Below are 26,730 nucleotides of genomic sequence, written 5' to 3'. Positions count from 1 at the left end.
GACTGCCCTGTTACCTGGCACTGCCATATTATAGGGACAACAAAACTCAAGGTGCAAAACATAGCCCAATAGGGACAAGCCTCTGAAATTAACATCCCTGATGCCAAAACCTAGTTGTGTTCTCCCAAATAGTGACAAAATGGGAAACCAAGTCCATACCCCATGAGAAAGAAGAAACTGTACGTGGAGGAACAGTCACTGAGTGGATACAGTCACAAAGGATGTGGTGATAAGAACCAGATAGAACAATGCAGTATTGAGTAAAAAGGAAAATGGGAGATTATAGGGAACTATGACTTAACTACGTAAAATGATGCAGATATATGAATAAATAGAAATGTGCAAAAATGGAAAAAAAGAGAGAGAGATCATGCCAGGTTGGGATCATGGGTGATTCACATTTTTAGGCATCACTTGTGTCATCCTCATACACAGCAGAAGCTATTTTCAATAGAAATGATTCTTAAGAGTTCACCAGCTGAGCATCACAATATATGTGAGTGTTTATTTCTGAGAAGAACAGCTAGGTTTATCCAAATTCTAGAAAAACAAATGCTTCCTGTGCTTGAGACCTACAGCCCAAGTGGGACCAGGGCCAGTTGGCCTCCAGCTCTGCATCCAGCTCAGTCAGTCAGGCTCAGGCTCCTGGCTTCCATCTCAAGGGGTGAGCACTGGGGGGCTGCTGCCCGCCTCACCTGTCCTGGCCAGGCCCCTCTCCCTGCCAGGTACCTACCAGCCTCGTTTTGATTGGAGGGTACATGAAAACTCCAGTGGTCTCTTCCTTCATGGGGAGAGAGAGTGGAGGAGAACAGCGAGAGTGGGCACAGTGGGGGTTGCTGGCGGGCTCTGCCTGCTCACGAGGAGAGGAGAGAAGGGGAGGAGGAAGTGGTGGAGAAGATAAGGGAGGGAAAGGAGAGAAAGCACAGTGCAAGACAGCTCTGGCAATGCCAGACTTTTCTCCAGCCAGCCTCGCCCACAGCCTCTTTCTAGCCTCTGGCCAACTAGCTCCTTGTCCCACCCTCCACCCACGCTCTCATCCTTCTCTCCTGCCCTCCTTGATCTCTTTCACTAGCAGAACAATACACAAAATCCCCATGCCCAGGACTGAAGTGGAGGGGCTGTCTCCTGTGACAGCTGCAAAGGCCTGGGAATGGCTCCTGGTGCATGGCTAGGGTTCTAAAGCATGGTTCAGGCGAAGCCAGGAGGGCAGCTGGGATAACTCAAGTGATAGCAACCACGAGTGCAACAACACACAGAGAGGCCCACATTCAAGAGCACTTGCTTTCCATGCCCAGTGCCTATCTATGCTCTGTTAGAGGCCAACCACTGTGGCGGGCAGGAGCTGTTGGGAGAGACACATGAGGGGAAGATGCAGAGCCTGGAGTCTCATTCACTTGTCAGGGTTTTGGGTTACCTGTGTGCAGGACACCCCCATCTCCTGCACCTAGCATCTCAGATGGGCACGGGGACACCTCACTGCTCAGCTGTGTGATAACAAGCATGGAGCAAACAGTGGAGCAAACGTCAGTTGGGATTCCAGTTCCCATGGCAGCCCCGAGCAGTGCCATGCACCCAGCGGGGGTCCCAAAGCTGTACTGGTGCAGATGATCTTGGTGAACAGAGACAGCATGATGCCAGGACACAGAGTGGCTGTCAGGGTTTGTCATAGCTTCAGGGATAGACCATACACCCCAGAGAATACACACATCTTTTGAACTAAAGAGCATTTCCATCAACAGTTGGCATCATCTTGCTGGTAACAGTAAAATGCAGCCTCTGGGCTAAGCTTCATTGAAAAATGATCAAGAAAATTGCAAGCCTCTTTGGCCTCTTCAAATTGCTCTCATTCTGTCCTCTTGACAATTGCACAGTCCTGGATGACTTCCAAAGGCCTGCTACCATCATCATCTCACACTGGTCTGCCCTGCAGCCTGATTTTATCATTCAAAGTATGTGTGTGTACTCACACAAAATTACTTTTGCAAAATCCAAATCTTGATCCTGTGTTTCTAAATCCATTCTTGGGACAGGAGGGAGTCTATGAGCCCCCTGGAGCTACGCTTTACCAACCCATTGAGGAAGCTCCCACTGATCTCTCTGGCCCCCAAGATCAGTTTCTAGAACTGTCTCAGTGTAACAGCACTCCTGCCAGAATCAACTCCTGCAGCCACCCCAGGACACAGGGCCTTTTCCCTTGCCCACTAACAGCAGACACTCCATGTGTTTGCAAAGAAAATAAAAGCTGAAAGTGACCAAGAAACATGGTCCTATTGCTTAGAGGCCACACTGGGACCAGAACTATGGTGTCTTAATTGAGGATTGTAATGAATGACTCCAAGCTTTGTTCAGGACTAGACTTCTTTCGTCAATGCTGCTCCTGACATACCAGCATCTCTGACCTTTTGAAATCTGCAGCTGCATGAATGGAATTAGAAGAACGTATTCAGGGTTCCCAACACCACTGACTCTCAGCTAATATAAAGGGAATAAGACTGACCATTCTAACGGGGTACTAGTTTTGAAATAGCGTCTTATTTTTCTCTTGGTATTTCCTTTTCTCCTTGGGTCTTTCCCACATTTAGGCAGTCAAGTTCTACAGACACTTGGCTTCTGAACTTCAAAACTGGGACTCTTTTGGGGGTGGGAGTGGGGACACACAGCCTTTCATGGTGTAAGCAAGTGACCTAGGCAAACTGTCGTAGGTATTTGAGAATGTAAATGTGTGGGGAAAAGTCAGATGCCTGGAGAGGAGGGATGGACAGTAGAGACCATTGAGCCAGCATGTCCCATGCCTTTTCTCCATGGGCTGAGGCTGGGAAACAAGGGCTAAAGAGATACAGGACCAGTGGCCCCTGACCCCCATCCAGGTAAGCCCCAGGACAGAAAGTCATCCATCAGGCAGACTTATGGATGTCACAGCACAGTAATTTCCACCCACCCAAAGTGGCCATGAAAGAAGAGTGTCCTAGATGCAGCAGCAAACAGATGACAGTATGCACTAACAGACTTCTCTCCACCTCCCTGCATCCTGTGGATGTAAATGGAAACATAGAGAAACAGAGAAGCACTGTGATTTGACTCAAGGTTAAGCATCCGCTATCCTGGTAGAATTAGGTTCGAAATTAAAACTAAGCAACTGAGCCAGATTGGAAGGCACTTCCTCTGACGCCCATCTAGGGCCCGTTCCTGTGTCCAGCAAGCCTTTTGTTGACCAGGTCTATGCCTTCCCTGCCACCTGAACTCTTGATCAACATGCCATGGCTCAGAAGGAACCTGGGTTCTGTCAGCTCCACTCTGCAATGAGGCGAGTGGATGGCCAAGTATGAGAGTCAGAGAGGAACACGTCCCAGAGAGAGAGAGAGAGTCAAGATCAAAGAAAGCTTGAGTGAGGGGCTGGCATGATAGCTCAACTGGCTAATCTTCAACCTGAATGTGTCAACAGCCCAATGGGTGCCAGTTCATGTTCTGGCATTTCCACTGACATCCAGCTCCCTGTTTGTGGCCTGGGAAAGCAGTGGAGGATGACCCAAAGCCTTGGGTCCTTGCACCTACATGGGAGACTCAGAAGAAGCCCCTGGCTCCTGGCTTCGTACTAGCCCAGCTCCAGCTGTGGTAGTCATTTAGGGAGGGAGTATCTCTCCTTTCTGTAAATCTATATTTCCAATTATATTGTTAAAAAAAAAAAGGCATGAGTATCTAGGGTATGTGTTACCTGGGGGAGGAAGGCTGGCTTGGAAAACCTGGAGTTTGGGGCAGGCTTCTGCCTCCTGTGAGGTCAGCATTATTAATGCACAGACATGCCCTGCAACCAACTGTCCTCACTCTGCCACCCCAAGCATGTACTCACGCATACCTCAAAAGTGAACTCCAAGTCAGGAGCAGGCACTGTATTGATGCCTTTGCCTTCCTGTCTTCTCCTCACATGCTTTCCCGCTCCACCTCAGGATGAAACTCAGGTCTGCTCAGATCTGAGCCCTCTGATGCCTGCTCTGGGAACAGGCAGACAGCACACTGCACAGGCTGTGAGGCTTACTCAACTGAGCTGCAGAACATGACAGGAGCAGGTTGGAGAAGAAAGGGTTTGGGCCAAGGAGAGGGTCGAGATGCAACAGAGCTGCAAAGAGTGGAGAGTTTGTGAAGACACAAACGTGTCCATGAAGACACGTGGGAGGCCAGAGAAAAAGCAGTGGAGGGTGCCAACCAACACACACACGGAGACAGGGCCACAAGGGGGAGTCACAAGACTCCTACACATTCTGCTAGTGTCATGAGGAAGGCTGGTGAGAGGCAAGAACATCCGATCACAGTCCCAGCTCTCCAGGGCCGGCCCAAGGAGCCAGGTAGCAAGGATTGCCTCAGGGGTCTCAGCCTGTAGTGAGCAGGGGGCTGAAGACCAGCTGCAGCCCTGGGGGTGACTGCGCAGGAGACATATGGTGCCAGGGTTGGGGTAGAGGTGGCAGTGGCCTGTGTGATATGTGTCACCTGGGAAGCCAGTCACTGTTGCCCTGAGGAATGCTGCTCCCTCTTCTGAAGGACAGTCCTGGTGGGGAAGACCCAGGGAGAGTGACCAGCGGCTAAGGGTAGGGAGTATATGACAAAGGGGCCACGCAGTGTTGAGCCCAGATCTTGCAGAGCAAGACACCCGAGCACCTCCCACTGCTATGCCCGCCATGGGCGCTCTGGGCACCCGATATTGGCTGGTGGCCTGAGATGACCCCACAGCTCAGGTTAGGGACTGGTCAGCTTCACCAGAGAAGTGTTGTAAATGGGGGAAGACACATCCCAACTTGGTCATCCACCACTGAGAAAGGTACTGGGGCAGCAGTCAAGAGCTGGAGTTCTAATCCTTGCTCCAACACACACTTGCTTTCTGAGCTGAGAATGAATGCCTGGGCCCATTTGGGCCTTAGCTTCCCATCTGTGCAGGACTAGGATAGTCCCAAGATGCTACTGCTGCTCATAGATCAGTCCACACAGCTGAGGAAGTTCTGGTCACACAAGAGGGGCTGGGGCCCCTGCCTCATCTGGTTCCAGCTACTTCCTGAGGTGGTCAAGAAGCCCCCTGCAGCCCTCGCCTAAAATGTCCAGGACACTGACTTCAGAAGTGGGCACAGCTAACTGCTGTCTGCAGGCTTCCTAGCCCCAGGCACTGAGTCCACTTCCCCCCCTGGTTGTCCCAACTAAGAGATGACAGGGCTGTTGGTTGCATTCCCATGACACTGAGAGGAGGAGAAGGAGGGGACTAGAGAGAGAAAGAGATGCAAATGGCTTGAGTGTACTCTTTCTTTCTAGAATTTCCTACACTCGTGGAAATAGGTGTTCGGAGGACAATAGTGTCAGAGCCAGTGATGCCAAGGAAAGTTTACAGTGCAATGAACTCTTGCTAAAAAGCCACTGCCCAGGCAGTGCCTCAAGACAACAAACAGGTGCTTTGGACCTGGGAACATAGATGCACTGTGAACTGCAGCTGTGAAGTGCAGGTAGTTGTGTCTGGTACCTGAGCCACCCCATATCTAGACAGTGCAGCTCTCTGAACTCTGTTTCAGAGCTAAGTCCAATCCACACAGAACTATAGGCGAGCCATCCTGGGAGAGGGAGGAGCCTCAAGGTGCAAGCAGAGACCAGCCTGTCACTTGGTGGGCATATGCACCTTCTATCAGGGACCTCTGTATCCCTGCCGTGTGCTGCTTCCTTGCTAGCCTCAATCTGCTACCTTCAATGAAAGGATAATTTGAGACTAAAAATCATTAACTCTACAAACTGGATCTACGCACTGTCAGCCCTAAAGGAATCTCCTCATGCCTGTCAAAGTCACTGTGTGTTTGTGTGAGTGTGCATGTGCATGATATAAACTGACATTCATTGTCAGCTCCACCAGACCCTCTAATCCATACTTGGTACTTTGTTCATGCTGCAATCTACACGTAACATCTTGCTTCATTCTTTCTTCACCTGGCAAACTTCTATTCATACTTTAAAATCCTCATTCCAGGAGCCTTCCTTTTTGCAGTATTACCAAACAGGATTAGATACTGGGTCTCATAGCAGTAGTAATCAGTGTAGCTTCTGGCATCCTCAGCAACACAGGAAGGGCTTCAAGAAGTTCTGGAAAATGTACACCATGAAAGAACTATGCTTGGATTTCAGGGTTTTTTGGGTACCAAAATACATTTGCTTTTTAATTCCATTTCCCATAAGCTTTTGGAAGTGCTTTTACACTGCAGCAGCCTGAGAGCTGCCTGTGAGCCTCACCCAGTGAGACACATTCCCCAGCGGCTCCTCTTCCAGGTATGGCCTCTTCAGCTGAGTCCTGCAGCTCAGCTTTCGTCTTGTGCCTTCAGAGTCCCTCAGGTTGCATCCTAGAGCTCTTGGATCCTCAGGGCCGGTGTTGCCTTCATGCTAGATTAGACTCCTCAAACTGATGTTCAGGATTCCCTCCCCTACACGAAGCCTCCCTGGGATGGGAGAGGGCACAGCAACCTGAAACCCTGCCATTTCTTTTATCACCCCAATGTGGGGAATATTTCCAGACACTGCTTCCCCCCGCCTCCACCAATAGGGGCAAGTTTTCTAAAGAAAAAGCTGCATGTTGCCCAGTCTGATGCAGAATGCACTAGGAGAGGAGCCAGAACACCCAGGCTCCAGCTCCAGCTCAGAGCCTGTGGGACCAGGCCCCTTTGGGGCTCAGTTTCCCCATCTGTGCAAAGGGGAACAGCCTGGTGTTTCTGAGTCTTCTCAGGCAGGGAAGGAGGGCCCTTCCACTTGTCAAGAGTCTTGGCCATCTGAACAGCAAACAGGCCATGAAGAACAATACTCCAATATGGGAAGGGTGTGATTCTGCAAGCTGCCATAGAAGGGTCACCTGGCTGTCCCCAGATGCAAATCCAAAAATAAAAGCTCTCAGATGGCACCAATTTCTGGATGACTCAATCACATCCTCAAGTCACTTGCCCAGACACAGGGATGAGCCCTAAAACCTGAGCAGTCTCTACGAGGTGTTTCACAACTCCTTCCCATTCACCATGCTCGTCTTCCAGCAAATGACCCCTTCTGGCCTCTCTCCAGTATCTTCTGTGTAGCTCTCCCAATGTTCTTGGCCATTTATCAACCTAATTTCCCCTCCAACCTCCACTTGCCCTCTCCACCCCCAGGGCCTAGCACATGGCAGAGGCACAGTCAGCTCCTGGGAAATAGCTTTTGACTTGGCTCACATTTGGATTCACAGCCCAAAGTGGTAGGTCACGATTTCTGCTCAGAAACATATCAGGGTGAGCCTACCAAAGACACAATCAAGTTTGCCTCTATCACCTAATTATATTTACACTACCTCACACATATTTGCAGTATTTTCTTTTCTCAATCTCTCCCCCTCTTTTGTGATCCTAGTAAGCACTCCTGTGGGACAGACAGGGTTAGCAATGGCATCTTTGTTTCGTATGAGACGTGGTGGTAGCCATTCAATGACCAGGATCTTAAGCAGGGAGGCTGAGATTATGGCCTAGTTCAGTGCTTGACCCTCTAGAGGGGTACAGGGGTTCTCCTCTGCAGGAGTCCTTAAGAGGGGACCTGTAAGCAGGATGGATGATGATGGGAATGGTAGAAGGCACGAGAGACCTGGGAAGCTGAGCTGTGGCCTTGAGCCTGCACTTCAGACTGAACAGATGGCTGGAAGCAACAGCAAGAGATGGTCCATGGGTGGGCATGCAGGGCCCAGGCCAGGAAGCCAAGAAGCTAAGACGCAAGCACGGAGGAGACCTGTGACACCTGAGCACCAGCAGATAGGTGGAGGCTAGGCCCCTGCTGCCACCAGCAGAGGCAAGGGCTCTGATGGATGCAGGGACCCATGGAGCCCGAACCTTCTGGGAAAGCACATCCCTGCACCTTCAGGACAAGAGGAAGAGCCTTCCCAACAGCAGTGCCCACCTCTGTCCATCCGTCCCACTGCCAAGAGGTTTCTATGGTTTGTCGCTTTTCTGGTTTTAGCAAAATAAGAAGTTTACCAGAGGCGTGGCTTCTGTGAAATCCATCAGAAGGTCACCTGGCTCCAAGGTAAAGGCACTGCCTCGGTGAGAGGGGCTCTAAGAAGGCAGACAAAACACCCCTGGTTAGTGGCGGATCTGGATGGACAATGGAAGTTACCAGAAAGGACAGGTGTTCCCCACCTCTCTTCTACACCATTTCTAACACTCCTCAGGGTGCCAATCCCTCATGGGGACTTTCCTGCTTAGGAGCACACAACGAGTAGGGGCATGGGCATTTCTAGCAGTTTGGAGCCAGTATCCCACATCAGAATGTCTGGGTTCAACTCCGAGTTCTGGCTCCTGACTCTGGCTTCCTGCGAACACAGACTCTGGGAAGCAGCAAGTGGTGGCTCAAGCCATGGGATCCCTGCCATGTAAGTCAGAAACCTAGACTGAGTTCCTGGCTCGTGGCTCTCACCTGGCCCAGCTCTTGCCATTGCAAACATTTGGGGAAGCAGCCAGGGATGGAATCACTTACTCTCTCCCTGCAATTTTGTGCCTCTCAAAAATATACATTTTTTAAAAAAAAATAATTCGGGGCTCGGCAGCATGGCCTAGTGGCTAAGGTCCTCGCCTTGATCCCATATGGCCGCTGGTTCTAATCCCGGCAGCTCCACTTCCTCTCTGTCTCTCCTCCTCTCAGTATGTCTGACTTTGTAATAAAAATAAAATAAATAAATACATCTTTAAAAAAAAATAATTGATAAGTAGAAAAAGACCATGACACAAGGAATCATGTTTGTAATAAATTAGTTAACTCAAGAGACAATGAGAAAAAGGATTTTCATCCACTGGTACAACTCCTTAGAAGCTTCCACAGCTGAGAACTCAATGTAGGAATGGGTAGCAGAAACCACATACCAAGGAGCCATCACCACAGCCTCGCAGGGTTGGTCTGCACTTGCAGTAAGGAGTCAGCAGGGGAACGGGACCCAGGTATTCTGATGTGGGGCAATAGTGCCTGAAGCACCAGGCCAGCACTGCCCCTGAACAAGTCCTCTTTTAAAAGCCACAAACAGCACTTATCGAGGGCTCTAAATGTTTTTCGGTCTTCTGGGGTCTTTGTGGGGTCCTTTGGATGTAAAAGGAGAAGAGGAAACACTCGGTCCTGAGTGGAGGTTAAGCTGGCCTTCAGTAGCTAAAGGATCCACACGATGGTGGAGCAGACCACCGGGACGATGTGCAGGAGCCACTTCTGCATCTCACATACCCTGTTCTGTTTTGAGGTCCCAGCTGCACAGGTGGTCTTGGAGCCCTTGGAGCTAGAAAACAGCTCCATCACCTGAGTGCAGGCAGAGCCCTAAGGAGAGAGATGGCCAGTAGAGGGAGCCCCGTGGCCTCTGCTCAGAGCCCTTCTGCAGTCCCTCACCCAAGCTTCCTTGCTTTGTGACAGACAGGGCAGGAACCTATGTCCATAAGTGGGCTGTAAAAAGGAAGGGGACCATCCACAGCAGGGAGTGACCTGAGTCGAGATGGTGGGAGGTGATCTACAGAGAAGCAGATCACACTGGGCCAGCACCAGTTGAGGAAACCAAAGCTGAGCCAAATTAAGACTTTGGAAAGGATTGGACCTTCCAAACAGTCTCAAGACATATGAGCAGAGGGGTTCTGTTCCTGCCTTCAGGGCTCCCACCCCTTCCACCCAGCTCTCCCCATGTGGCTCCGTGGATCCAGGCCACTTCGGCAAGCAAAAGGTTTCACTGTTTTGGGAGCAACTGCCGAACAGTAGCCACAATTAGAAATTACTATGAGAGAACCAGGAGAAGTGCCTTATACAAAGCCCTTCTCACTGCTCCATCACATCTTGGGCAATTTCTTGGAATCTCCAGTTGACACGTAGCATGGCATTTTCCATTTTGAAACTGTAAGCAACAGCTTATCTAATACAAGGAATGTGGACACCTCCAAATTGCCTGTTAACCCACTTCTCACTTGCGATCTTCATGGTGGAGTAGGAGCCTAGGCTGGGACAATATTCCAAATCCAAATTCCTTCCCAGGTTGCTTACACTGCCAGGAGAGTGCACATGTGTCTGTATTTTCCTATCCCTCCTGCACAGTTGGCGTGTGTGCTGGGACAGGTTCTGCAAAATTTGTTGTGGTTCTTCTAGAAGCACCACAACTGACCATGCGGAGCTGACATACACATGCTGCCTCCTACTCATGCAGGGACACTGAACACTCAGCTGGTGTGGCTGCGCCTCTGGGCTTTCCCCTACCTTGGCCCCTGGGGACAGCGGGCCCATGCCTTCTGCCTTCAGAGGTGAGCTGACTTTCTGGATCTTCGGGGATGCCAACGGCACGGAGACCTGGGTGTTGGTGGACGAGTTGTTAGTGGGTGGAGCTGGGGTGGTTCCCACGGCCTCGGCCAGGTCCGGGGGGAGGTCATCTTCATCACTGCGGTTACTAAAAACACATGAAGCTCTGCTCATTACAATAAGAAACAGGCTGTGAGAAGGGCAGGCATGCAGGAAGGCAGGGACGGTGCTGGGAAGTTGGGGGAAGGGTGAACACTCCCCAGCAGGTGTCAGCCAAATGCCTGGCATCCCAGCTATGGCACATTCAGGCTGCCTGCATTTTCTGTCACTTGCCAGGGCTCCTTTTTTTTTTTTTAAATTGCGATAAAATATACATAACATGACATTTATGGCTTTACCCATTTTTAAATGCACCAGTCAGTGGCATTAAATGTATTCACAATGTCACATGACCATTGTCATAATCTAGCCCTGAAACTTTCCAACTGACCCAAACAGAAACTCTGTATTATTGTTTAACAATAATAACTATTTATGGCACCCTGCCCAGAAGAAAGGCTAACATCTATTCTACTTTCTGTTCCCTATTCCAAGTTTCCCATAAAACAGGAATCATACCAGATAGGTCCTTGTGCATGCACCATAGTGCTTCCAAGGCACCTATCAAAATGTCTTCCTTGGACAGGAGGAGGCTTTGTATCATAACCCCGGAGACTCCAGGTACCTCACCAAGGACTATCAGTATGGGCACCAAGGACTATATCCCAACTGCCAAGGAGATCACAGGGAACCGGAGTGCCCTCATAGGCCGAGAACTCTGAGGTCAACCATTCCCTATCGGATCTCCCACATGGAATGGAAGAAGCCCAAATCTTTCCTCACAGAATCTAATGTCACTGGAACAACAGCCAGGAGCTCTGAGCAGTCCTCAGAAACAGAAGAACAGTAAACTTCCATCAGGACTCAGGAGAGGAGCTTTCTCTGGTCCTTACTGAGTTCCAACTTTGGCTACCCACTCTCTCTTGCAATGACCAGCAGGGTCGCTCTCAAGCCCCCCAAATTAGATCAGATAGACAGACAGAGACAAATAAGGAAAACTTAGGACAGTCAGGAAAAAGTCAGCTTGGACTACCATATACCTTACTAGGTAGGACACAAAGATCAGTTGCTCCTCACTAAGGTATTGAAGATTTCTCTGCACATCCCTCCTAAAATTGTTCTGCTCCTCAGTTGTTAACTTACGGCTTGTTGGAGTTATAAGCCTGTTTGGACTATTCTAAAATTCACAAAGTTCAGTAAAAATCCAGCTTGAATACTATAAGCTGCTAAAAATAAAAATGAAAATAGACATGAGACAGCTGAATAGTATCCTATAACCATTTTAAGGTTTATAGCAGCTGGTTGTATATATACTAAAGTTGAGATGTCAGTGGAGTAGTTACATGATGTGCTTAAGAACTTGCATTTTCTAACATATTGGTCACTCAATACCATGCTAATTAAGTTCATGATGTTGCAAATTTCCGTGTTTCTTCCTGCTGTTGAAGTTGTGTAGTAGCATCTCATTGGAAGGGGTGATATTCTGCCAGCTCTACTTTCAGACCAAGGATGGTCTCCCAATGAAACTGTTGAATTTATCTGGACAATAAGACGCTGGACCCTCGGCATGTTCCATGACTGCAATGAAGGAATCATGACTGGTTCTGACCTGTACTACTGTAACAATATGGAGGATTTCAATATGGGGGGAGGGGTTGGGGGAATCCCAGAGCCTATGAAACTGTGTCATAAAATGAAATAATCATAAAAAATATGTACAATGCCTGGCACAAAATTATCAAAAAAGTCTTCCTTTTATTTAAAAATGCTCTATTTTATGGGCAAACCATGCTTTATTTATCTATTCATTTGTTACAGACGCTTCTACCTTTTGAACTACATGAATCAGGCTGCTACAAACAGGAACTACTATGCTTTGCCTCCTGCCTTCAATTCTTTAGCAGTGGGATGACTGGTTCCTGTGTCCTACTGGGCTTCAACACCAAACCAAGGGGTCCTATTCTCTATTTCTTTAAGATGCAGGCAATTAAAGATGTATTTATTTGTTTAGTTGAGAGGCAGACACAGATAGAGAGTCAAGGAGGAAGGAAGCAGGGAGGAAGGGAGAGACAGCGAGCCAGCTCTCATGTAGTGATTCACTTCCCATATGCCTGCAGCAGCCAGGGCTGGACAAGGCCAAAATCAGGAGCCAAGAATTCAGCCCAAGTCTCCCATACATGTGACAATGAGTTGCTTGAGCCATCATCACTATTTCCAGACACTGGATTCGGGATCAGATTGGGGTGTTGAACCAAGGCACTCTGATGTGGCACATAAGCAGCTTCATTAGCATTTACCTAACGCAGGGATCTTACTTGAACAGAATCCTTCAGGTGGGTATTACAGGTTCAGAGAAACTCACTGCTCTTAGTGAAGGGTGTCATCTAACTGCAGGTGGTTTTTTGGTTTGTTTGGTTTTTTTTTGATGTGAAAAACCTGTTTGGTATGGCTACTAGAGAAGAGCTGGAAAAACAAATCTGTTTTAGAGTCACGTATCTCTGGCCTCTGAACCTTTCTGTGGAATGAGATGTCCTAGATTGGAAGGGGTATTAGACAGGGAGTCATCAACATAGAGGAAGGTCTGGCCTGTCCCCCTGGACTTACATCTGAGGCTAAGATTTGAAGGGATGCTTTGATCTCCCCTGGGTGAGTTAGACTGGAAGCCCCTCTGACCTGACCATCTTGGCACAGCTCTGAAGCAGTGCCACTGAGTCCTTGGTCTTAGTATGCAAAGTCTGTTCCTCAGAAATGAATTCTCCTGTTTTTTCATGCCAACAGGATCACTGCCCATGTAACCAACAGTTAACTCAATAGACCTGGGGTATTTTAACCCTGCACATTCTGAAGGCCCTGGTGAGCTCCTGGGGGTTAACCTGAGGGCCCGTGGGAGCCCCTGCCTGGCAGGAGTGTCTTTTATACTCAGCACCTTGGACCAGACCAGAGAGCTCATGCTATCAACATGATTGACAGAGAAATGCTTGTTTTTGTGTTCCTGGAGTTCTGGCCCACACAGTATATCAGTTTGACCTCTGGTGAGGTCTGCCATGCCTATGTGACTGTCTCCCAATAAAAAACATGGATGCTAAAGTTTTTATTACTCCAGGCAGCTTCCTGGTTGATAATGCACTGTATATACTGTCAGCAGAATGAATCACTGTCCATGTGACTTCAAGGTGGCAGAGGACAACGACAGTTCCTGCCTGGTCTTCCTGCGACTCCATCCTATGCTCTCTCCCTTGCTGATAATAACACATGCCTTTTCGCTGTAATAAACCCTGGAGACATAAAGGTGGCCTGTACAAGGTCCCTAGGCAGTGAACCCTCATAGAAAATACATAGCCACGGGACATAGTTATAGTGTGAACGGCCCTGAAGGGGGAAGACTCAGGGATTTAGAGCATTCTGTGTAGTAGAAATCCCAGGAGGAGGACTTACGATTCATTCCCCGCTCAAAAACAAAACAAAACAAAATAAAACCAGAAGAAGGGGAAAAGGTGAGGTTTGAATAACTATGTGGACAAATTTGTAAGGCACCACCCATTTGGAGCTCACAGCCGAGGCAAATCAGTGAAATGTGCATTTGCCTATTTCATTTTCACAAGAATCTTGTATTACGATCTCCACTTTCCAGAAAATCAGATGTAATATTCAGTGATTGGTTGTGAATTACTTCAAGGTCACATACCTAGGCAAGTCAAGGAGTTAAATTGCTTTACCTCATTTAAAAAGACTGATGACATTAACTAGTTAAGTGGAGGGGTGTGAATCACATTTTCCACATTAAAAAGATACAGTCACCTTAAAAGCGTAGCTACTGTTTATTTTTAAAACATAGGTCATTTAAAAACCATAGTTCATCTTTGAAATTGATGATTCCAAAGTCTAAGTGGTTTCTGTAATCTTTCTCTTAGATATTAGGGCAAGAAAAGCCGAAAGCCTACAAGTTTTCCAATTTTATCTGTTTTTACGTAATGTTTCCAAATTTTTTTCAAAGACTCATTTGAAAAGCAGAGTGACAGAGATCTTTAATCTGGGGGTTCATCCCCTAAATGATCTCCATAGCCAGGTATGGGCTGGGCCAAAGCCAGGAGCCAGAAACTCCATCTTGGTTTCCTTCTTTGACCATCAGGGGCCCAAGCACTTGCGTCATCCTCTACTGCCTTCTCAGGCACGTTAGCATGAAGCTCGTAGCTGGGACTCAAAGGAGTACTATAATACAGGATATCGGCATTGAAAAGAATGGCTTCAGTAAAATTATATGTATATAATTATCTTTGTTTTGAAATGACTTCTTTCCACCTTAATAATAAACATGTTCTTTTTGATGGCATGAGTCTGGAAAATGGTGATTTTTCTCTTTGGACTTTCCTGCACTATTTATTGAACTTCGAAAAATCTTCACACTTTGCTTAAATCTATTATAAAATTGTACCTCCAGGAAAAGATATAGCAGTTTGTCATTTTCTAGATATCAGTAGCTATCTAGCATCAGTATAAAATGACAATTTCACCTGCCTCAAACTCTTAGCGGAGTTCCTGGGCTTCTTCCTTCTCTGTGGCCATTCAGCACCATTCTGCCCCCATCTCACTTCCAGGACAGGACATGGCCAAGGCTTCAGTGGGTAGCCTTCGAAGCCATGGTTTGAAACCCCATGTAGGGCATGTGGGTGTTTTTTCCGCTCTCGGTGGAGATGTACAATCTGAGTACATGTAATCTACCCGAGGAATTGAGAATAACCTAAGAGCTCAAAGGGCTATTTGTGTACACACATACATCTCTATCTCAAAATGATCACTCAGAAAGTCAGGAAGTCAGCGTTTTCCCCTCTATACTTCCTTGAGCCCGGGCTATCATCACTAATAGTGTCTACGAGCAAAGACAAACAGAGGGATAACAACCAGCATCAAGGACCCAAGAACTATTCCTGGGACAGAAACTTCACGGGAAAATCTCACCCGTTAATTGTGTTATTTTTTGTTGATACGGGAGATCCTGACATTCTTTGGTTTTGCAGACAGAACATTTTGGGGGAAGCTGAAGAAACAGGTTTGTGACATTCATGGCTTGAGAAAGGTTCCTCCAAAGATCTGCTAAGTGACCCTTTCCAGGTCACCTATCAGTCAGTCATGGTTTCAGATGATGACATACCGCCAATGGCAATCATTATGTTTTGTATTTAAAATGTAAAAACAAAAGCAAGTTCCTGCAGCATGATCTTTGGGGAAGCAGAGTTTTGTGGTTTATTTTTCCCCCAACGATCATTAGGACTGTTATGTATTTGAGCATCACTTGCTCTGGCTTTCTTAGGAAATGCAGCTGCTACACCACCCAGAAGTTTCCAGTAGGGTTAATGAGGATATGTCAGCTCCTAGCCTGTGCATCCTTCTTCTCCTTTTCAAAGGTGCAAAGGCCAGCCCTGGGGTGGTGGTTGGAGCACTTCCTGGGAAGGGATGCTCCTGTCCCATGCTGGATTTTTTAAAAATTTATTTACGGAATTCTCTCTACACTAGACTTTTCCTCAGCAGTTTCCAGAATTTGAAGAATAAAGTAAGGGGGGGGGGTGCATCCTGTGGAAGTGTAAACCCCCATAAAATTCCTCAGAGGTCACTGATATCACCCCTACTTTACAGATGAAGAAAGAGAGGTCCATGTAGCTTAGAACTCTAAAGCAATGAGTGTGCTAACAGGTGCCTTTGCAGCTGCAGAGCCATACTCTTCCCATTGTGACCAGGGATCTCCCTGCGGCTCTCAACCCACTGCACCTCCAGACTATGGAGGTGTGGGCTACAGGAGAGGAGGCCACGAATGGGAGCTCCCACTGAGAACAACATTACAAATATTACATGTGCTACAGCTTTTCCCCATTTTTGGATTGTATTTGTGTATGTGAGAATTTGTCCTTCCTTTTAAAAAACTGTGGGTCTTTGGGTGAGAATTGCCAAATTCACTGTTAGTCCCTGACAATACCTAGAATAGTCCTGGGCACACCACAGATCAGATAGCCTCTGGCAGTCCTGGGCCCTTGAGGGACATAAGCCTCATGGATGGATTAATGATTAGCTTGGGCTCTGTGGACAGATTGCTGTGCGAGATTGCCCCTGGATATCTACTTGCTTTGCCCATGTGGGAGGCCGTAGGTAATTTCACGCCATGTCCCTGGGAGAACCTCTGATGGGAGTTTCGGTCAACTGGCAAACCTTGGTAAACAACTCTAGGAAGTCAAATGTTATATTCATCTTGCTATTAGGCAGGTAATGAGTTTGCCCTGAGACATAGCTTCCTGTGCTTCATGACCTTTAACTTCACTGGCGGGTACAGAGAGATAGACATACTTATTAGCCAGTCACGATGCTGTTGTTGGGTGAAAGTTCTGTTAGAAGTACTGCCTTTCTTCCTGCTGCCTTTTCCTACTCTATATAAGCCTGCAACTCTTTCAGATAAAGGGACATTCCCTTACCAGTTTCGTGTCCAGTGATTTTGCTACAAAAGAATGCCATCGCCTCACCCCTTGGTGGTCTCAGGGCCTACTGGACAGAAGACTCGGAGAGATTGTGTCACCATCCACTACTCTGTGGTGGAAGGTGGTCTCTGCCATGACTGCCTGAGGACCCCCGTCTGGTATTGATATGCCATGCAATACTTCCTCTTGAACATGAGCTGGATCTAGGGCCTTGCTCCTAATGACTGGCATGTGGCAGAAATGATGCAATGTCATCTTGCAGGTAGGTTACCAAAAGCTGTGCCTTTGGCCTGGCTTCTCCTCTGGATAGATAGCTCTGCTGTGTGCTTCTCTGATGGAGAAAGCTGGAGCGGTGCATGTGGCAACACCCTGAATGCAGCCTTGTCCCAGTGGCCCCTGAGGAGCAGAATCTGATCATCAAGCACATGGATGAGCCCTCGGATGAAGCCACAGCCCTCGCCGCCAGCTTGAAGGCCAAGGGGAATCCAGCTAAGCCAAGCCATGTTCCCAGACCACCAAACCGCCAGCTGATAAATGCAGACTGCTCTACCACAGTCAATTATGAATACATATGCCACCGATGTCATGTTTTCAGGGAGAAAAAAAATCTTGTTCCACTAGGAATTTGGAAAGTGACTCTGTGACACTGGCTAAAAGGCTAAGCAACATGTATAATTAAACACTGAGCGTCACTAGGGCTGTTAGATAGAAAAACTTGCAGGCAGAACTCACAAGCTATACTGTCTTGTTAACTTCCTCACTCGGGGTGGCTTGACTTCCGGCTTTTCCACATCTGGCTGGGCAGGTTCCACACGTATGGGGATAGGACTTCTAGAGACATACCGAAAAACCAGAACAACAGCAACAAACAAGGCTTAATCGCTCATGTTTTCCAGAGAGGACTGCAATAACATTGTTGACAATCAAGGAATTACTTGCTTGCTTTATGATTTAGTTGTTCAATAATGATTATTTCAAAAACATTGAAAAGCCATTGAGGAAAAATATAGCAAGTGGGAAGTAAGTATAGTTAGGCTTACCAATAAAATTGTCCCACCCTGAACAGCACTCTTACTTCCAGATCTGAGGGTTTCATTCGTAAGCAAGTTTTGTTAAGCAAACAAAAGCAAGAGACATCTATGGCAATCCATTTGCACATGTCAATAATCTGGAAACTACACTATTTTAAACAAAGCATATATCTCTATCTATCTATCTATCTATCTATCTATCTATCTATCTATCTACCTATCTATCTATCTAAAATATATCCACTTTTATTGGAAAGGCAGACATATAGAGGAGACACACAGAAAGATCTTCTATCCACTGATTCACTCCCCTAGTGGCTGCAAAGGCTGAAACTGAGCCGATCTGAGGCCAAAAGCCTCCTCTGGGGCTCCCATGTGGGTACAAGGTCCCAAGGACTTGGGACATTCTCCACTGCTTTCCCAGGCCACAAGCAGGGAGCTAGACAGGAAGCAGAGTAGCCTGGGCACGAACTGGTACCCAAATGGGATCCCGGTGCATGCAAGGTGAGGATTTAGCTATTAGGCTTTCATACTGGGCCCAGAATATATATTTTCAAATGATAAGGAACTACTGCATATTTTATGTGAAAATGGATAATCAAAAGACCTTCAGGATGTGGACTGAAACATTTCAGTCACATGTACACATGAGAATATTAAAAAATTAAGTTTTGTTTTTACATTTCCTCAAGAAAATGCTGGTTCACTTCATAAATTCATAGAAAAATAGAATTAGAAGACAAGTTTCTTTTGGTCCAAAATCTACTGTGGAAATCAACACATAGTTTTTAATTCTATGCATTTCTATCATTTTTTCAAAGACCCATTGTATGTCTTACAACTATTCAAAATTGATTTAAAGAAAAGTTTTCACATTTTCATAACAGCCATGACTATTTTCATTTTCATTTTATGTGGAAGGCAGAGAGACAGTGAGATCTTCCATGTGCTGGTTCACTCCTCAAATACTCACGGCAACCAGGGCCTAGGACAAGCCAAAGCCAGGTATCCACACCCCAATCAGGTGGTGGCAAGGACCCGAGTACCTGAGACAACACCTGCAGTCTCCCAACTGAATCAGAAGTGGAGTAGCCGGGACCTGAGTCAGGCATTGCAGATAGCACATGGGAATCCCAAGGCGGGACTTAATGCCACTGCACCAAACATCAGGCCCTGATTTCAGTTTTACTCTTTTTCAAGGTTTATATACTTATTCATTTGAAAGGTAAAACATCAGACCAAGAGAGGATCATTCCCCAAACAGCTGCAACAGCCAGGTCTGGGCCAGGCTGAAGTCAGAGTCAGGAACTCCATCCTGGCTTCCCCCATGGGGTCATCACTGCTACTTCCCAGGTGTGCCTGCAGCAAGCTGGATCAGAAGGCAATAGGGTAGCCGAGATTTGATGTGGCACACCCATACGTGATGCAGCTGTTCTGAGTGCTGGCTTAACTTTCTGCAACCACAACAGCCCCTATTCCCAATTTTGTTTTTTAAAAATATATTAGCAATTGCTTTCTCTGACTAAAAGGGCATCCAAATAAGTTGAAACCCTAGTAAGTCAGTGAACACTTTGTGCCTTCCACAGTCTTTTCCATTAAATGCCTCACATGGCTCCAGGTGTGTGGCCACTGCTCAAGACATGTAGGTTGAATAAACACGGTATGAGTGTCAATGTATGCAGAGTTCATGGTCTCCTCAAGCTGGGGTGCCAGAGAAAATGGAACACGATCCCTGGAGGACTCAGTCTATGGGAGAAGCATGTTGCCTTGCCTGGGTGGAGTGGTTATTATTGAGGAGACCCACATGGATGACCGAGTGGGAGACAGAGTGGAGACATCAGGCACTGGGATTGCTGCGGGGTGAGGTCCTAGTGAAAGAGCAAGGCTTGTGATTATGATTATGGGGAAAGCAGGGCCAGAGCCGGGGCAGGAGGGTGGTCTGAGCAGGTCACACTGAAGGCAATGGTAGCCACTAAAGGTTTCAGGGAAGGGAATGGCACAGGCAGATTTGCATTTTAGAAAGATCCTTGGCACAAGAAAGAGGGCACTTGGGAAAGACCAGCAACATCTTAGCTGCCATGGTAACCTGGGAAAAGGAATGAGCAGGGCTTAAGGTAGGCAAGGGTTATAGACGTAAAGACAGAAAATGATGTGGGAGAGAACATGACTGAGTTGGAGATGGGAGAAGAAATCCAAGGACTAAACAAACTGAAAAAACAGGTGAAGGACAGTGGAGTGTGGTGGGAAGAGACTAGCAAATGTTTGAAAATTCCAGCCAAGCAGCTATGTAGGTGTTCTGCAGTGAAGCAGCTTAAGAGAAAGAACCTAGACTGGCGATTGTAAGATGATACAGAGAAATCTTAGCTTTCACTTCAGGCATCCAGTGAAAAATCCCCTTGGCAACAGTTCTAGACACACAGGGTGTTAGTTAAAATGCTGATTTCTGTTTCCCACCTCCGATCTCATACATACATACACACCACACACACACACACACCCCTCTGAAAGAACTGAAGGGAGGCCCAGGTCTTTATTTTCAACAACAAACTGACCCACACTGCAAAGTTTGACTCTAGGCAGACTTGCATGTGGCAGCAGAGGGCAAAGGGGCTACTGTGCTCTGCAGGTTGTTTGCCACCTGGGCCCGAGAGGGGGAGCATTTGTGCTATCTGCGTGAGCAGAGGAGGGAGGGCTCCTCTGGGCTTTGGGGGTTGGAGAGAGTAGCCCAGCAATGTTAAAGAACACATACGAAGCACCGATGAGGGTCATGTCCACAGGCTCAGGGAAAGTGATCAATGGAGCTAAGGCAGCCAGCAAAAGCTGCATCAGGATGGACCCCCTGAGCCCTGGAAAGGGTGGACTCCACTGTGAGAGCAATCGGGGGTTCTAAGGGGCTTCACACACAGGAATGTCAAGGCCAGCAGTATATGCCTGAAAACCAACCCAAAGAGCAGGCATTGTTCATTACTACAGGACCTAAGAAACAGATAGAGCACTGGAACTAAGTAGCATTTCTGAGGCTTAAAGGAAGCTGTTGAAGCAAGTCTGTGCTCTCATCACATTGCGGTTTTATTTTGCCTCTCTGATTTGATCAGCCAATTCCCCATGAGCAATGTTGTGAGGATATTGCTGATAACACAGGGTGTATCACTTTTTCACTCAAACAAGAAGCAACAGACCTTACATTAGCGTCCTGAAGACTGGTTTTCTTATTGATATTTACAAACGTTGATTCCTCTTTTCCAATCTGTCGAAGATAATAGTCAGGTTAGTCAAAAGGAAGAATTCTGGATTGTGAAGATATTTTCAAGTCTACATACATTCAAAGGATTACAGAAATATGGACATCGACCAAAGAGGTAGTTCACTATTTGTTCAATCAACAGCCAACCTTACTTTGGTGTTTACAGAAGTTACTGAAAACGAAACAAAATAAAACATTCTTCACTAGAGAAGGAAGACCCAAAACTCTATCAGGCACTCAATTCTCGTACTCATCTTTATGGAACACCTGCCACATGCCAGGTCATGCTTCAATGCAAAGGGGATAATATAGGACAAGTCAGAGCCATGGTTTAGTCCCTCAGATCAGGAGCCCAGATGAGTTCGTTCTATGACCCTTTACAGAGGCATCTGGAATCTGACCTTTCACATCAGCAGGACAGGCCTAGGATGCTTGCAATAGAAGCTCTGCCTTCCTCCCTCTCCCTGGTGAGTTCCCAAAACAATGTGGGTGAGAAAGGGACATTTACACAGCCAGGCCAGCCAGCTGAAGGCAACCCCGGTGGTTAGTGGGAGATGCAGCAGTCAGCATCCCATGCAAGGCCTGATCTCTGTGTAGATCCACAAGGAGCACGGTGCTCAAAGGTACTGGCTTGGAGGGGCTGGCATGGTTAGCTGGTGACAACTGTCTCCATGTGGATCCTGCTTCCTGATCAAAACTTTTCTTAAAGCTAGTGACAGATAGTGCCTCGGGTCTGTTTCTCCCTTTCCTTATCTTCTTTGCTGTCAATAGTGAATTAGCACTCATACCCCTAGTGGTGCTCCTGGCTGCACACCAGCTCTGTCCCTACATCACAACCCTTGGGCCACTCTAACCCAAGGGCTCATGAAGCATGTCCCTGGAACACAATGACAGTGGCAGCTGCTTTACAAAATGTCCTGTGACCAATTGGGTGCGAAAGGTACTAAGATAGGTTTCTTCGTTGCATCGTGGCCCTGAGCCTATAAGAAGCTAATGTGTACGGGGAACGGCCCAGGGGACCGAATGCACAGCGTTTCCAAATTTAGCGGTGAACATCCTGCAGGGCCAGCCGAAGAACATCTTGGGAAACACTTTGAAATTACTGACCTCACACCTCGCCTACTTTCCCTTTCATGCTTTGTGCCTTTCCATATGTTTAGAAAGGATACTTTCTTCTTATCTATTCCTCACCTCTTCCCTTCACTTTACAAAATAAAATCTATTTTAAAGATTTGGGAGACAGAGGAAGAAGGAGACAGAGCTCCCATTTGCCATTTCATTCCCAAACCCTGCAACAGCCGAGGCCTGACTGGGCCAGAACAAGGAACCTGGAACTCAGTCTAGGTCTCCTGACTGGGTCCAACACTTGCTGCCTCCCAGAAGGGATGTCAACAGGAAGGCAGAATCAGAATGCAGCCAAGGCTTGAACCTGGGCATCCCAGCATGGAATGTGAGCATCCCAAGAGGCATCTCAACCATCAAAGCCAAATGCCCACCCTCCTGATAGAACATTCCAGTGTCGGTGATGTCAACTTTGTCAATTGTGTAACACTTGTATACTTCAGTCTTCTTTGTTCCTCAATAGTGTAAGTATGGCATGCTTTACAACAATGGAGTAGAACTGAAGCAAAGAGAATCTATAACGTTGATATGACTGCTTCTGTGATGGGAAGACAAACTGAGTGCCACTGCTGTTATTTGCCTGTGACAGTGTCTCCAACCACTGCATCCTCTGTGATCACTGTCATCAGTACCGCCTCAATGGTGCAGCAAGGCACAGCTTCAGGCACTGCACGAACAGTACCTCATGTAATCTTCACCATCGCCTATCATCCCCTTTCACATACGAGAAAACGGATGCTCAGGTGATCAAGCCAGCTTAAGGTGACACTGCCGATGAATGGCAGAGCAAGAGTCAAACCCAGACCATCTGACTTTGAAATCTGTGTTCTACACTGTACTGCCTCCTGTTCGCATCACAATCCCAGAAATGGGAAGAAAAATCTGGTAAGTGTTCACATTTTCCATAGTATGTTTCTGGAAGGACCTAAATTATCCAAATTGCCACATAAATACAAATAATAAAGCAAATGTTGAACAATTGCTTTATCCTTGGCAATACTGGCATGGATCCTAGGTTCATAGGAAAAAAGTAGCTAGTTACATACTTCTCCAGTGAAATCATGGACAAACAGTAGCATGTGTGTATTTTCAGGGCAGGGTTGGCAAATGTCTTTCTGGCTGAGTGCCAGCTCTGATAACCCGGTGGTATGTTGTCCTTGGCATTCAGTGTAAAAAATGTTTCTGAGTCTGCATTTTGGTTCAGAGGGTGAGGGAAGTGATCACTTTGTACACACAGTGACATCTGTCACGGGGGCAAATGAGGGAGTGTATGGCGGTTATTAAACAACCACATCGCTAAATCCACCCTCCCCACTCTATGTTGTGGAAACTGTGCCCAGAACCTGTAAATTTTATTTGTGTTGGGCCGGAGGGCTCCATGGCAGGTTCTGTCTGCAGGGGGCGCTAATGTGAAGGGATGGACCCTTCCCACAGTTCCTCCCAAAGCAGCAGGGAAATCCAGGTTACAGACACTGGCAGATCTGGCACCCCTGTGACCACTGCAGGTTAAGAAACACCGCTGGATGGCTGCCCATCCTCAGGGTGTGTCCTGTCCTTTGAGTTCAGGACAGCAGCACTAGTCACAGTGGCCCCTGCTCAGAAGCGCGCTTCATCTTTGAGGGGTTCCTCCTCCTCCAATCGTCTGTTACAGCCTTTCTGCTCCTCAGCTGTGGAGACACAATGGACTTCCACCTGTGACACCTTAGACGCATGTGACTCAGAATGGGGTCCTGAGAGCTGGTTGTTCACGAGGCCCAGCTCAGCTGAAGACCTTCCTATGTATCAGTCCCTGAGAAGTGCTTTGTGGGTTCTTTCTGCCTTTCACTAAATTAGTGTACACCATTTACTAATGTTTGGAATTAAAAGCCCAGATCAAGGATGGAGGTGAGGTTCCTGTCTCCTGGCTGGCTGTAACTGACATAGAAGCTCTGTCCTTCTCTGGGACCCTGGGGGCATCTGGTCACTGCACCACAAACACCAACCTACCTGGGCATTCCCTCGGGAGGCGTTCTCCAGCTGGGCCTTCAGGATGTTACACTTGACATGATCCGCCACTGGGGAGGGCAACAGCGGGCTCTGAAGAGTCTTCTCCAAAACCTTCTTCTCTTCAGCCTGAGAAAAACCAACATGCAGGCAACAGAAAAAAAACATGAAGATGAACTCTCTCCACCCATCGTGACTGCAAATGACACCCAGGCCTCAGTGTGGAGGCAAGTGTGTCTGTCACCAGCTCCGCCTGTTAGTGCTGGTGGAGGACTCCCACGCCCCTTGTCTTGCTCTCTCTCAAGATATCAGGAGAGGATGCCTCTCAGAACTCGGGGGAAGCTGCTGAGGAGTTGGGGGTTCTCCCGGAAGCACGCAATGAGCGCCAGTGGAAGAATTGGGATTTCCTCCCCTGCAGACCAGGGCTACTTCCTCATATCTGCTACTTCACACAGAGGAAATTCCAGTTCTTAGACTTGCTAGGTCAAGAGAGAGACTGCAACATACTCCTTGATGTTCTTGCAATAAATTTCACTGAAAGTCCAATTTGCAACAAGAAATCTATCATGTTGCCTCACAGGAAAGTGTCTTGGATTGACTTACTGCCTTCTCTGCTTTTGTCACACTCTCTCTGCACGTGTATTTCCCCGCCATTGGTGGGACCCACTTAGGGTCTCTTAGGGTCTGTTACTCTAAGATGACCTATTTTTACCATGTCCAAGGCAATCACTTTGAAATCATAGGCTTGCTGACTATATTATTTGCTATAAAATACATGATTATAGTTAAATAAAAAGCGTTCAGCCATGTGTAGCTGTGAAATTGATCGTATATATACCACCCATATCTCAGGAAATAATGTCTTTTTCTGCATCATGCCTTTTGTGGTCATCACAATGCCCATTGTTTAGCATATAGTAGTAAGTGTTCAATAAATAATTACCGAGGACAATCATGGTGTTAGGATACACTGATATGGTGCTATCATACACTGATGATGATATGGTGTAATTGGAAGAGGTACCTATTTTACAAGAAAGACATGGAACCACATGCCAGTAGTCAGTTCACTGCTAATTAAGATCAAGTGTGGCACATCAGCCACCATGGACAAGAGCAAGAACAAAATGGCCTAAAGGCCGCAGATTTTTACAAGTTCCAAAATTAATTATATTCATTAATTTAAAAAAATCCCGTTGAGCACTTTGGAATCCAAAGTAGAGATACTATAAAAGCACTAGAAGAAATACAGCAAATGGCTGATCAACATCATTTAATAAGGAAAACATGGGTATAACTTCCCATTGGGCCCTCCAAACACACAGCGGGTAGAGCATCTGATAGGGCAGAGCTCAGCAATTTTATCAACTAGCTGGACAGGGAGAAGTAGAAGACCTGAATTTGAACTCGGCTCTTCCCCTTATAAGCATATTTTTTTAAATGGTGATGATGACAGAAAGAACAATAAATGCTACTAGTTAACATTTACCCAGAGCTTATGATAAACCAGTTGTCACTGACCATGCATTTCATTTACACATATCACTGAATCCTCTCTTCTTCTACATTTCATATAGGGGCAGGCACTAACATTGTCCTCACTTGGATGAGAACAATAAGGAAAAACAAATTCAACTGAAAAAGAAAAAGCATGCCAGATGTGAGCCCACTAATGATTCTCTGGCAACAAGTTGGGTTTAAAGAACTGGCTCATTTGACTATGTTCATGACCCTAAGGGACTTAGCTTTCTCCTTTAGGCAAATAAGCCACTTATTCATTTTAAAAGGCGAATTTACAGTATAGATTTAGGTAATTTGTGTTTGTAAATCCTATTCCATTAGGATATTTGTTTCAAACTTGAATGGATGCTTTTATTGATGTATGAAGAGTTAAATTTTAATTAGTTTTCTTTGGAATTACATAATGGGATACAGGAATTAAATTGGTCGTAAAGCCCATCAGAGATTTTTGACAATTGCTTAAGGGGATACAGAGCTACACTGGCATAATGACCAAATAACTACTTAAAAAATTGAGTGCTGTGAAAATAACAGAATGGGAATTCAGCATTGATTTTCCTCATGAATATAGCAGTTCTAACTTGCTCTTTTGGGATGTGAAATCCAAGATGATTTTTTTCCTGTTTGATCTGGACAAACAAGAGCATTAATGTTCAACTGTTGGAAATGACTCAGGTAGAGGCCAATATAATTTTTGGGAAGTTTGCACATCACTGAATGAATCTGTTTGATAGATATCTCTATGGGCGATAACTATCTGGATTCCAAAACTGTATTTCCCACTGGCAGAGCAGCCCCCAAAATACTGTGCTTTATATCTTATGAATGGCTATATTTAAATTTTATGTTCAATCAGTTTTAAGTGCAGAAAGCTGTTTGATCACTCAACATGGAAATACAGATTTCAAAACACACCAATGAGTGGTAATTGGGCTTTGCTATTACTATAATTGGAAATGGGCCATCTGCTTGGGGATGCCAGTTGGGTATA

General features: G+C 46.6%; 1 protein-coding gene across 2 annotated transcripts in view; it reads right to left on the bottom strand.

Annotated features, from left to right (window-relative positions):
- EPB41L4B (erythrocyte membrane protein band 4.1 like 4B) overlaps nt 1-26,730 on the bottom strand; it is a 133,573-nt gene that overhangs the window by 12,771 nt on the left and 94,072 nt on the right. The window contains exons 18-22 of one of the 2 annotated variants that reach the window (XM_058672385.1): nt 24,222-24,347; nt 21,049-21,116; nt 17,571-17,669; nt 10,240-10,426; nt 8,001-8,078 (exon numbers count right to left, since the gene is read on the bottom strand). In XM_058672385.1, the coding sequence (XP_058528368.1) occupies nt 8,001-8,078; nt 10,240-10,426; nt 17,571-17,669; nt 21,049-21,116; nt 24,222-24,347 (558 nt within the window). The remainder of the gene's footprint in view (nt 1-8,000; nt 8,079-10,239; nt 10,427-17,570; nt 17,670-21,048; nt 21,117-24,221; nt 24,348-26,730) is intronic. The other variant, XM_058672386.1, reaches the window with a different exon arrangement.

Source organism: Ochotona princeps, chromosome 14, assembly GCF_030435755.1.
Source record: "Ochotona princeps isolate mOchPri1 chromosome 14, mOchPri1.hap1, whole genome shotgun sequence".
Classification (NCBI taxonomy): Eukaryota; Metazoa; Chordata; class Mammalia; order Lagomorpha; family Ochotonidae; genus Ochotona; species Ochotona princeps.
This window is presented reverse-complemented; position numbering and strand designations above follow the sequence as displayed.